The 14,090-nt window shown below is 35.0% G+C and overlaps 1 protein-coding gene across 17 annotated transcripts in view; it reads right to left on the bottom strand.

Annotated features, from left to right (window-relative positions):
• Positions 1-14,090, bottom strand: part of LOC122815694 (mucin-19-like) — a 505,085-nt gene that overhangs the window by 243,935 nt on the left and 247,060 nt on the right. For all 17 annotated transcript variants that reach the window (XM_044088394.1, XM_044088400.1, XM_044088403.1 and 14 more), the window contains exons 20-21: positions 10,867-11,006; positions 2,638-2,776 (exon numbers count right to left, since the gene is read on the bottom strand). In XM_044088394.1, the coding sequence (XP_043944329.1) occupies positions 2,638-2,776; positions 10,867-11,006 (279 nt within the window). The remainder of the gene's footprint in view (positions 1-2,637; positions 2,777-10,866; positions 11,007-14,090) is intronic.

Raw genomic sequence — 14,090 nt, 5'->3', positions numbered from 1 at the left:
ATTCATTTCTATAAACTGTGGACCAAGTGAGACAGAGCATATCAAACACATAAGTAAGGTTAGAACACCACATATTTTTTGTAACTATATGCGAAAAAATGAGGTATACCTCACAACACTGCAGATTTACAATTAGAATCAAAGTTTAGAATATTAGAGACACTTCTAAACTTAGTAAGACCACTTCCTGAGTACCAACAGTATACATCAAAGCCTGAAGTTTGTCATTTCACAATGTAAACACTAATATACTTAGCCATACAACATTACCCATCCCTTCAAGTACACATACAGCTACTACTGAATACAATCTGTTGTTTAGAGGTACAGTTTATAATCTGAGATCAAATGTTTATATTTCATTATCAGAATTAATTAACATGCAAAAAAGACTACAGCTCCATCTTCAACTTATTGATACTTTGAACCTCTTCTCTGTGTTAATGATTGTCGCATTATTGGATGTATAATGATAATAGAATCATCTTTTTTTTTTTTTTTTTTTTTTTTTTTTTGGTGAATAACTAGGTCTTTCTCCCATTTCAAACTGTGATGGTATCCTATTTTAATAAAAAAATCATACCAATAAGTTAACCAAGTAGGCAAACTGGACATGCACTCCCTTTTCAAAGGTGACCTGGGAGCAATGTCTAGATAAGTGACTTGCTCAAGGTGACACAATGGGCAAATGAGGGATGAGAGAATCAAGCCCTGTACCACTGGAGCTACAGCTCAGCCATAACCCTCTGCACCAGCTACCAGAATACTGCTATGTGTTTTTGGATAAAACCTCCTTTATGTCATTAGGTAAGCAACAGCTTCATTGTCTTACCTTCTGGCATTAAAATATTTATTTATTATGTTCACTCTCTTCCTCTTTCCCTCTCTCGCCATATTTTTGACATTAGCTTCATGTTTTTCTTATTTATAATTATTGGTCTGTTAGCTTGCCTTTACCTACTCAAAGTTGTCAAAGTTGTTCAATGTAAATACATTTCTATAAGCTTTAGCTAGCTTTTGAATTCTGGAAGAGAGAATATACCTACATTTAGCAGATGTGATGCAGCTCTTACTGGTGGCCTCAGGATTTAGTGATTTGTGCATTAGAAAAAGGACTTTGTGACTAGAGACCAGATATTTTACATCAGGAAAATGATAATGAGAGACCAAGTGCTATAATAATGATGAATGCTAAGGCTTGTAGTTGTACAGCAACACTTGCATGCCGAACATGAACCACATTATTACTGCATGTTTATACACATTCACAAGGGATTAAATGCATACTAGGAAATATGGGTAATAATTCTGAACTATGCTGTAGAATGATAGATGAAATGTATGAGTAGCGTCTCTGTCTTCCCATCTCCATCATCTGTTTGGACTTGTTATCTCGCGCAAGTGACATGTGTCTTCAATTTGATGGGAGTAATCCATTGAGAGCTGTTAGGTGTGGCTGTAAAGCAATTGAGACAGTATAGAACAAGTAAACAATGCAGTGGCTTGCAAAATGATGCGAGAGGGATGGAATAAAAAAAAAGGTAAAATGCCTCTATTCAACCATATTAGTGCTTCCTAAACCTATTGTTATTCAAGGGTTTTCAAGGTATGTGCAGTAGAAAATTGAACTTTGGATATAGGAACATTACTGCAACACAATTTATTATCTCTGTCAGAGTATACCCACCTTATGCCAAATCTCATGAAATATATTTATGTAGATCCACAGCCCAGTCTCAAAGATCAAAGGGTGAAAACAGGTGCTGTACATATTTATCCTTCTCCCCATCAGAAACTATATACTGCAGTTAGTGTTGTTGACTCAGATTCAAAGCATATCAAAATTCTTTTCTTGTATAAATATTTTTTTTATTTTTTCAAGGAAAATATTTGTATTAATTAATATAAATATTTATACCAAGACAAGCAGATAAATGTCGAATGCAAACTCTTTAGCCTGGAGCCAGTCAGTGTGTGCGATTCATCTGAAGGGGTATTTATCCCTGAGTGCATAGGATTTGATTGCCACTTCACTTGGAGGCATTGAAACACCAACCTTTTCTCCCTTCCATAGATGACGTGGTTGAGGGGTGGCCTTCCCCCTTAATATTCCTCTACTTTCCTGGGCCAGTTAGAATTTAGGTTGGAGGGTTGAGTGAGCAATATACTGTACAGGCACGCCTTGGGAGATGTGCTAGTAGGTACCATGGATGGATGAACTTGTCAGGGGTGGTAGGGAACATTACTTGACCTTGACCTATCCTGGTGGTTTTAATTACAGCTATTAGTTTGCACTAATGATAATGAAGTTTGACACTCCATTTAGTCTCACTGGCTATTATGAATTAAGTGTGCTATTGGGGAAATAGATTTCTGTACAACTTAGATGAAAGTATGTGGTAGCACTACTGTTGTGATTGTTAAATGAACTGCCATCAGAGTAGCTATATCATCTTTGGATGATATCCATATTATCTTAATGCAACAATATTTGCTAGGCTGATTATTGCCTAATATGGTTCACTAGGTCTCAAAATGAATAGAAATATTTGATAATGTTGGTCTCTTGAAATATTAATGACTAAACTATTAAATAAACCACATTGTATTAAACTGTTATAAAAAAGATTGTTTTACCGTAACAAGTATGTATTCACAAGTGCCATCAAATTTGTACCACTTCTCATCCAATGTCACATAACTTCCATCTCCAGATACATAGCACTTTGATGTGCATCGGTCTTCTGTACATTCCCATGTTCCTTTAAAGCAAGTGCTGTCAAAAACATAAAGTTAATTAAATTGTAAGAAAGCATTCAAGAGTTATATTTGTTTCTAACGAAAGAATTAACTAATGGAACTGAAAATTTACTTTATAGCAAATAAATAAAATTTGTCTTTTTTTTTTTTTTTAATTGAAAGATACAGTAAAGCATAAATTAAAAGTACTGCAAAATCGTGATCTGTGTTCTTTATAACACAGTTGCATAACTTAGATATAAACAAAATGCAGTGATTAAGCTAATGTGAAAGTGCCCAAATGGGCAATAAGAGAACAAGAAATTCCCCACTCCTGTGACTGGTTGAGGCTTTATTGTAGCGTTCATAATACTGTAATATATTAGGCATAGTGGGACTGTATTTGATCATTGGGTTGTACCTTTCTCGCTTTGAGCTGAGTAATCACTGCAATGGGCTGACCATTGATTCCCTTTCATACCAAGCAGTACTCTCCTGACATAGTTAACTGGTCTACATTAAGCAGAGTAACGTATTTTTTGTTAGAGCCATTCATAATGTTTCACTAAGGACAGGAGAAAAAGTGGATCATATATCATTTTCTAAAGTACTAGTCCTTTCAGATAACCATGACAATCCTGAAATGGGTGTTGTTAAGAAGACAGTTTAGTGCAGGTAGCAACATGATTTTATATGGGATGTGAGGAAGAAGTATTAGTTTTTTTTGAGAGGCAAGCTTGACAGCTATAAATGCTAACTGGATACTAGACGCATGCCAGCCACAGACAGTCATTCACTCTTCCAAAGAGTTCAGTGAGATTTTCAGTCAAGACGTTTCTTGCATCAAAGACTTTGGACTTCCCAGCATAAGAGGGGGCTGACATTATGACAAAAAAGAGAACATAATATTAAATAGCTAGATGGCAAGTAATATAAGAGGGATATGATTAGAGGACAGGTGATTCCTGGACTTCTTACTAAGTTTTTAATGCCTCTATTTAAAATCAAAGATAGGTATATTGTGAAGTTATACCCAGAGTTTTAAAGTTTCTGTACATTTGATAAAAGACAGATGCCTCAGAAAAAAAGGACAGGATAGAAAGAGGCTGATGATCTTTAGCAAGAATGGTAGACAGATGTTGGATGGGCACTTAAGAAAAGATGCACAAACATAAATGCCAATACATCAGGCTACTAGGTTCAACATGTTTCTTATTCAACAAAATTTATCAAACAAAAATGCAGATCAAGTGTATGGATAGGTATATTTCTTGACATATCCCAGTTATTGTGAACACTATGAAATTACTGATCTCTGCAGGAAAAATAGTTGGAAATGGGCCTGCATTAAGTCAAAAAAGAGGCTAATAAAGCTACACTAATAACTTCATAAAGAAAATGGGTCTAAAAAAGATCTTTAAGTATTTGTTTATTTTTTAAACATTTTCATGTATATTGTAATGTAGACACTAGAACTTGTTAAAAATTTACTGTTAAGTATTTCCTTCATGTGTGTGCATATTTATTCTATTATATTTCTTATTGTTTACTTATATATAATTTCATGTGGAGCTTTTCTTCCCAAGCCTCAGCTGAAAATGGACCTGTGTCCAGTCGACTTTCCCAGTTAACAAATGTAAAATAAAAAAAAAAAAATAAATAAATATTATGTGTTATTACTAATATGATAGTATTATACTAGAGCTTCAGTGAGAAGGTATTATGCCTAAAAAAGGAGAAAAGGGAAAATAAAACATGGAGACAGTTAATATAACATAGAAACATATATAACTTGTTCAGAACAGAATAAAGTGTTCATTAGAATTATGAATGAACTAGATATAATCAAATCAAGTAGAAAATAAGATTACGAATAGTGGGAATTTTTGCTGGGACTAGGATAATAAAAATCTAAAATATCTGGCGGGCAAATTCAAAAAGAGCAGAGAGTGTAGGATATAAGAAGGTTTAAAATCAGATAACTGATAGATGTAATATCATCTTGAAGAATTTAGGCTACTTTACTATAACACTCTGCGGCAGACCTAAACATATTGGCATAACCTTTGTGCATAGTTGTGGCTGGTTGCAAATCTCCAAATATCAAAAATCAGCAATTTTTGGATCAGGATTTAACCATTCAGTAAATAAAACAAGACATTTCCTCAGTCAGGAATTTAAGCAGCTGGTGTAGATGGGCTTGTGGTTCAATTCTAAACTGGAGTTGTTGGGAACCCAAATGAAGATGGAACTCAAATGAGACCTTATTACAAGTCTTCAACAGTCTTAGAAGTATGGACATTTCAATCCATTGTTAGAATAAGGTACAGATTTTTGTGATATTGAAAGGGATGGACAACGTTGTAGACATAGGCAGCTGTTGTACAAAATCCATGTTAAATCTGAATGCACAAATGCCTTGCTAAATGTTCAGACAAAATGTTTAGCTAAAGTTCTGTAACAACTAATTGAAATTAGACAATCATTGCTTGCAGCAAGGCAATTGGTGTTCAATGGCAAATTTCATTAAAGTTTATCAAAAAGACTTTGTTTTAGTTTTAAATGCTATTAAAAAAGTAAGAAAGATATTGTTTTAGTTTGTTTAAATTTTATATATTGTTAAAGGGAAAATGATTTTATAACATTATACAAGAAACCATCATCCTTTTACATTTTGGTTAATGGGGATCTCGACAAAATGGAGATTAAAAAAGGCAGATGACAGAGTTACCATTTACTTACTGGTCTGTTTTTCCTTGTAATAGTTGATCTTGGTGGGAGGATTTGGCAGGAGATGGATAAATTAAGTAAAATGGCAAAGGGAAAGCATGCTTTAGACTGCTCACTGATTAATATGTTCAAATAGTTAAAGTGGATGAGATGCCAAAATGGATTAGAAAGCTTTTAGAGAGGTAAGGAAAACCTTGGTTGTTGTTGTTTGTCTTTTTAGCTTTTCCTGGTTATGGGTCGCTACAGCGGAACTCCGGTCCGCTAATGATTGGCAGTTGATTTTTATGGTGCCGAGTTGCCAGCCCGATGCCCAACCTTCACCGAAGGCACGTCCATTCACACATGTCTTTCAGAGGCCACTTGACCGTGGGGAGAACATGCAGACTCCACACAGAAGGCATTCCAGCCAAGAATCGAACAGGAGAACCTCTTGCTGTGCGATAACAATGCTACCGCTGTACCACCGCTGATATTCCAGGTAAGGAAAACCTTGGTCTTGATCTTTAATGAATTAAAAATAGTGGTAACCAAAACAGGTCAGACAAAAGGAAAGCAACTATGTTAACTGACTAAAGAGTAAGATTTTCTACCTAGTCTAGGACTACAGGCACAATATAGTCCATATTATGGAAAACTGAAAATTTCGTCTCAGTGAGACATGAAATTAAATCTCAGTTGACTACATTATGTCAGAGGAATACTTTCTAGAAGATACCAGCAATCAGTCTGAACATCCCTTTAGCTTTTCATTTGGCTAGACATAGCCCCATACTGTATAAGCATAAAAAGGTTTGTATCGTTCAGAATTTGCACATTAAGGGCCAGGACATAAGAAGTCATCAGAACAGACTATGCTGTTTAATTTGTTATGGAGGTTGGAGGCCTGTATACATATATATATATATATATATATATATATATATATATATATATATATATATATATATATATGTGTGTGTGTGTGTGTGTGTGTGTGTGTGTGTGTGTGTAGATATATATATGGGTCTACTGCTTTTAGTCGAATTACATTTGGTCAAAAATGATTACAGGCAGCTCACTTTACTGAAAATACATTTCAATAAAAACCCATTTGGTCGAAAATAGAATATAGCCCCTGCCCCACTGCAACCCTGGAGTGATAATATAAAGTAATGAGGGGTGTGGGGGGCACATCCCCCCACATTGGGGGGTGTTGTGGGTGTAGCCCGCCTACATAATTGCAGTGTATGCACTATAATATACATGCATATCCATTAAAAATACATTGAAACATATAAAGTCAGTAAAAACTAGTTGCAAAATGTAGGGGCTATGCCCCCCACACCTTCCCAATGTGGGTGGCTGTGCCCCCTAACCCCCTAACTTTAAATTCTCACTCCAGGATCACACTGCAGTGGGACAGGGGTTATATTCCATTTTCGACCAAATGGAATTTGACCAAATGAGCTTTCAATCAAATGAGCTTTCAGTGAAGTGGGCTGCCTGAAATCATTTTCGCCTAAATGTAATTCGACCAAAAGCAATTTGGCCTACACAGTAAGCTCTAGCAGGGAAAGATTAACAAGAAAGAGAGTTGCAGGCAAGGATGCATATCACTATACTAATAAGGAAGACTAAGTGAAGGAAGGTTTAAAAGCATGACATGAAATGCTATATAAGACTGGCTCATCAATGTTTACATCTGTATAATAATTGGAAAAGCACATTGAATTTAATGGGCTTCTCAGCAAAGGATAAATGAGACTTGTACATGGGATAAGGTAATATAGGCAGTACTGAGTTCCAAACACAGATGTAATTGTACAACAGGTATCAGGAGTCAGAGTGAGACCTTCTGGGTGAGTACATGTGCAGTTTGATGTATAGCAAGCTGTTGCCTAAACTTACATGTTCTATACTTTTGTACTTTTTTTTGATGAGTATGTGTGACTTTGCAGTTAGTATATATAGAAATCAGAGGTTTAGAGACAAATTAGAAGTCATAACATGGGCTGCATGGGCTTAATTGTATAGGAATAATTGTTTATGAGTGTTTGGTGATGTTTTCACTGTTATTGCTAGGGGATTTAATTTTCTGTCAGTTTAGATGTTTAATGGCAATTAATCACATTGACTAAATAATTTACAACTAAACATAGTAAATAATATATAACTGGCTCTATGTTAAGCATTTTTCAAATTAGAGATTATTTTGCCTTATAACTTTAAGAGTTATTAAAGCCTACATTTTTGAATATCAGAAAGCTAACTTCAATATGACCTGTAACCTGTCTGGCATCTTACCCAATACTGATGGATTTAATGCACATTAACAAGTCAAATGGCATCAGCAACACTCAGTCTAGGAAACTAAACTTCATGTGCAGCAACAACAAAATTGTTTGGCGGTACAGGTATATCTCACAGATGATACTGCTGCTCTGGAACAGACTCCCCAAGAACATAAAACAAAGCTCATTTCTGTCCATATTCAAGCACATCTTGGATCTATGGATGAGAAACATAAATTTTACACTAGGACTGCCCCTTGTACAAATTAACAGAGGCAGCTCTTAGGTGGTTTATTCCATGCATGCGTCCCCTTAAATTATCTATGATAAGATCTCTGTTAGTATTAGTTAGGGTAATATATGCTTATTGACAATGGGATGTATAACGCCAATCTCTAACCAAATGGAATAGGTTAATTCATGCATAAAAAGGGAAATTTGCTATGCTTAAATGGCATGCAAGGACAGCTAGCCTAGTACTTATATGAACCTATGAACCTATGAATAGTTATTGCAGTGCTATTTGTAGAGACTTAATAAAAAAAAGCAAGTAAGCAAAATAAGCTTATGTTGCAAACAGATAAGTAAATAAAATATGATAGACTAGTTTTTTAAGTCTGGAAAAATCATGATGTAGTTTAAGGTCATTTAGATATCTGTATAACAAGAGAAATATGGTAAAAGTACATCATGTTAAAGTAGTAGTTTGTGATGTACATTTGTCTGTGATGCAATTCCCTGACCTTTTATGAGTAAAAGTGGGGATGCTGATAAGCCATGTCTTCTGTTTTGCAGATGTTATTTTTTATTTTATCTTTTATCTTCATTTAAGTATACTGATTATACAGGTTACATTTGTGACTGTCACAAACTGTACTTTTAGAATGATTGTCACTGCAGAGGAAATGTCATTTTTCTTAATGTGTGGTTCCCTGAGACATGATTGCATTTCTTAATCAGTTGCAGAGAGTGAAACCTTCTGCAGAGTAGGCTGTAGGTGACTTTGCCCCTAATGTTTAGATGGGATTAAAGTGAAGACAGGACTAAATGATCTATCATGATTTGAGTACAGGTAGAATTCAAAATCCTGTGTGTTACTGTAACAAGCAATTTCAATGTATGGTGACCTCAGATTTACTATGTTCACAACAGTGTACTGGGACGCATTTCAATGTATGGTGACTTCAGATTTACTATGTTTACAAAGGTGTACTGGGGCACATTCTTCTGCTCAATAGGCAGCAAAGCTTTGCCAGCCCAGCATTTTTGTGCCTCTTTTCTGTAATATTCATGTCTTTTGACATATGGAGTAAAACTTTTTTTTTACTTATTTGGGGAAATATTGCCTTCCACATATACCCGCTAAAGCAGCTATTCACAACTGTTTAAAATATAGTTAGCAACTAAAGCATACACGTATTGGTATTCTAGTTAAAAAATAATGTACTCTTCAATAAATTAAGCAGTTCACCAATATTATTAATAACATACTCAAATTAAAGCAGCCAACATTATTAGTAACATGCTCAAATTAAAGCAGATGGCTCCAATTACAATGTCTAGTATTTTGTGGGATGTATGTTTTAAAATATATACAGCAATTGAAACATAATTGATAATTGCTTGCATACCTCTTTCAAAAATATTTTAGCTAAATAGATTTCAGGAGTTCATAAATCTGACACTACATGTTTATGCCCATTGTTGGCCTTGTGCTCACAGTACAAGCTATGATATTTAATGAATCTTCATTTCAAGAATCACAAACAAAGATCCCTTTGATGAAAACCTTTGATCTGATTCAGTAATTATGAATTCAAATTAAAAATTACAGTACACATCATGAGTACTAATTTAATTTAATGATACTATAACATTATTTTCCAATAATATGGGTCAGTGTTAAATTATTTTATGAATAAGCCCCTCTCTGTGTCTTAGAGAGATAGTGATGTGAATGGTCCCCAGAGAGCATAAGTTCAAGCAGTGACAGAGCAAGCTGAAAATGAATGGCAAAACACAGTGTGAGAATCACTGATTAATGTATACATCCCACAGGTGGAAAGTAAAGTGACTCACCTTAACACCCCAACAGAAGCATGGAATTTTGATGGCAACATATGGGCAAAAGTGACACTAATCTGTCATTAAGGTGTGTACAACTGCTAAAAACATATTACACTTCAAACTTAGGGACTGCAGTGCCATAGCTGTCACAGGGCAGGATTAGGCCTTGTAGGTAAAGGGATCTAGAGGACTGGTAGGTTGGCCCATTCCATAACACCTGACTCTTACCTGTAAGGGGAACACATGGACAGAATAGGATCCTACCCTTGCCTGAGTCAATGAAATATACGAAGGGGAGCTATGGAGTAAATTGAACACACTAAACAAATATAATTAATAAATACAGTGAAATAAGAATAGTTTGGACACCAGTTACAGTGGCTGCAATCAATATGACAGCTTCTACTTACAATCAGTTCATACATTTAAAGATATTAATTTTATGTTGAAAAGAGTAGTTATTCTGGCATTATATTGCACTGAAGTAACTTTAGTAAATATCTCTGTTGCAAGACAGCATGCTTTTGTCTATAGAAATACAGGCCTCTGAAATTGTTAATTTAATTAACTGGTACTATGCAGTGCTGGTGTACATTTCAAAAGGCCACCACTGTTTTACTAGAAAACTAGATGAAACTGGCAGCCAGTGTTATTTCACACAGCTTTTGCCTATAACATTGACTGACTGTTAAAACAAATGGTCTTCTATAGTCTTATATCACAAGTTTCACACTAATAAATTTTGCATAAAATATCAAATTCTGCAAGCTCTTTAAATTCCACCAGTAACTGGGAGCATGGTACACAATTTAGAGAAGGTAAATGACACTCTTCCTTGTGTATAAGGCACACAAACTTAGTGATAAATTCTATACTATCTGTATTTCAGAACTGATGGTTATGGGCAAATCACTCAGCATCCAAGCATTCCCCAGAAATAGACACTTGACAACATTGAAGGTGCTTAAGGATTTAATTTGCACAAAGCAACATAATTTTTCTCCAGTTCCTTAAAATAAAAACAGATCAAATACAGAAAAACAGTTTTGTAGTTGCTTACCAGTTTTGACACTTTGACTGAACTGTGGTTCCTGTGCTATACAAAATTCCTCCAAAGCTGCAGGGACAGTCTTCAACATCAATGCATGTGTCGTTATACTTAACCAAGGGTTCTGGGCAGTAACATCCAGGTGTACATGTCTTAAAAAAAAAAAGGTAAAAAGAATCAGACACATTCATACATTTCTCTGCTACAGTTTTTATATGTCCTTAACAGAATAATAGAATATTCAAAGCACCCATCTTTAAGAGCATATGTTTTATTATTCCCAAATATAATTCACAAATATCACAAAATTCAGCAGTTGTTCCTTCTGTTTCTTTATCAGTGGGTATCATAACTATGTTTTTAATACTTTGCTTCACTTTAGAACAATGTCAGCCAAGGTACTGCAGGCATAAACAAATGACATTTTACAGAATGTTTTATTATACTGCAGACACTACTGACCCTATTGTAATGAAGTGCATTTGTGATAGCAGACTGTATATCATGTGATTTCTAAGATTACATATTGTTTGCAAATTATGTAAGACATGATTTTAACTGTGTGATATGCTAGCATCCAAGGGATTCTATGGATTTTCATACTGTCGACATCTTTAATAGTTAGTGATACCTATATAAACTGCTGATTGTTAATACACATCTGCTGTTTAATCAATGGTAGAATAGACTAAACTCTTCTGTAACTTAAAAATGATTAAAAATGATAATAGAACAACAAAAGAAAGTTTTTTGTTTCTTTTGTGCAAATCATGTACACAATTGGCCACTGCATTCATACATGTAGCACATGCTCACATACAACATCTGTATTTAGTATGCTTATTCTAAAGTCATGTCATTAACATGATTTACACAATTGGATCACACCAATAAATACATGAAAATAGTTTTATGAATCATTAACTGGTGCGAACTCCGAACACTTATGTACTAATAAGTGCTAAGAATACTCCTCCTTGTCTGCATGCTGGATGTAGATACATTCAGCAATCTACAGATATAATGTTCACACCACAGAGTATGGCCTTTTTGGGTGCAGGAGGGAACAGAGGAGAAAATATTTTGAATCATAGTTTCAGCCACCTGCACTGATGTGCACATTCCTCAGCTGTTATGATCTGAGTGCTTCACTAACTTATGATTCATGATTATGGGTGGCATTTTAATATCAAAGAGCATAACAATGGAATTCAATTATGTGAGCTCTTCTGCTGGTAGGAGAACTACACCATCTCATGTTTTGGTGGAGTGTATGTGGTTGTGCTAGCTGGTTAAACTGCACCAGAGTGGACTGTATTACTGACAGCTGCTACCAAAAATGTTTTTAACACTTTCTACTTATAAAAAATAAAGTAAAGTAAAATCCACTGCTCAGCAAGCAAACGCTGTAGTTCCGTGAGGTAGATATAATGTAAGTCACAAAGGAAGCGGAGTACAGCAGAAGTAAGAACAAAACTCCAAATTTAATTCCAAGAATGTGCACTTATAACATACGGATGAGCGCTTTCACCATTACAGCTTCTTCAGATCCTTGTATAAAAGTCACAGTAGACCTCCCCTTATATAAGCAGCTCAATTAATCAATTAAAACAATTTAAACAATTAAAAGCAATGCTGGAGAATTTAAAGAACTCTCCCATATATAAACATGTTAATGTAAAGTAAGACAAAAATATATAAAACTTGCATAGTGACCTAAAAACATGTAAATAAACATTCTGATAAGTTAATATTGATAAAATACATAATCAAGAACATATACAAATAAATGATAGTTCATTTTATGTGCCTGCGTTGTCTCAGCTTAGGTTTTATAGAAGCTCTATCATTCAACCCATGCCCCCTATCAGCTTTCAAACGAATGATCCAGTCAGTCTCCTTAGATTCAGTAAGATTCATAGTATTACCACCCCTCTTATTAGGTCATTAGAGCCTCGAGATTGAACCCCACTGAACAGGGATTTATCTCAGAATTAGGCAATCTGAGAAATAGATTACTGGCCCGGGGATACAAGGATAATGAGATTATACCATACATGGAGGAAGCATACATGTCACGCACCACTTCAGGTGCACCATACTTTGGACCCAGGGTCCAAGATCAAACCGTTGGAGATCATATGTTAAATAGATCTATTACATTTTCTACTCTGTATACTTCTGATCAATATCAGTTAAAGGAAATTATTAGCAAACATTGGGATATTCTCCTGGTTGATGATGACTTGAAACGCATTGTGGGGGAGACACCAAGTTTCCTATTTCGGAATAAGAGCAACCTAAAGCGATTGCTTTGTCACCCCAGACATGATAGGATTATGAAGAACACTGGTCACACTAAACCTTGTGGTCACTGCAACTTCTGTTCATTTATTGATAGCAGTGAGGTGTTTATACACCCGGATTTACACACCATTTTCTCCATCAAGGCAGATGCAGATTGTATGACACCTAATGTGGTGTATTTAGCTACTTGTCAGGCATGCCTGAGTTTCTATGTTGGTAAAACTAACCGGCCGTTAAGGGATAGAATGAGAGAGCATATTTACCACATGTGAAAGGGCACTTTACACAATGCCTTAGCAAAACATATAACCACCAATGACAATGATCATACTTTCTTGTTCCCGGGTCCTAGAGATAATTGTTGTGAATAAGAGGGGTGGTAATACTATGAATCTTAGTGAATCTAAGGAGACTGACTGGATCATTCATTTGAAAGCTGATAGGGGGCATGGGCTGAATGATAGAGCTTCTATAAAACCTAAGCTGAGACAAAGCAGGCACATAAAATGAACTATTATTTATTTGTATATGTTCTTGATTATGTATTTTATCAATATTAACTTATCAGAATGTTTATTTACATGTTTTTAGGTCACTATGCAAGTTTTATATATTTTTGTCTTACTTTACATTAACATGTTTATATATGGGAGAGTTCTTTAAATTCTCCAGCATTGCTTTTAATTGTTTAAATTGTTTTAATTGATTAATTGAGCTGCTTATATAAGGGGAGGTCTACTGTGACTTTTATACAAGGATCTGAAGAAGCTGTAATGGTGAAAGCGCTCATCCGTATGTTATAAGTGCACATTCTTGGAATTAAATTTGGAGTTTTGTTCTTACTTCTGCTGTACTCTGCTTCCTTTGTGACTTTCTACTTATTTTTTACTCTACTATGTAACACTGAGCAAAGAATTTGCATAAGAGGA

The sequence above is a fragment of the Protopterus annectens genome, chromosome 11.part0 (assembly GCF_019279795.1).
Source record: "Protopterus annectens isolate FY-2018-M chromosome 11.part0, PAN1.0, whole genome shotgun sequence".
Lineage (NCBI taxonomy): Eukaryota > Metazoa > Chordata > Ceratodontiformes > Protopteridae > Protopterus > Protopterus annectens.
Note: the sequence above shows the minus strand (reverse complement) of the source record. Positions and strands in the feature narration are given on the sequence as shown.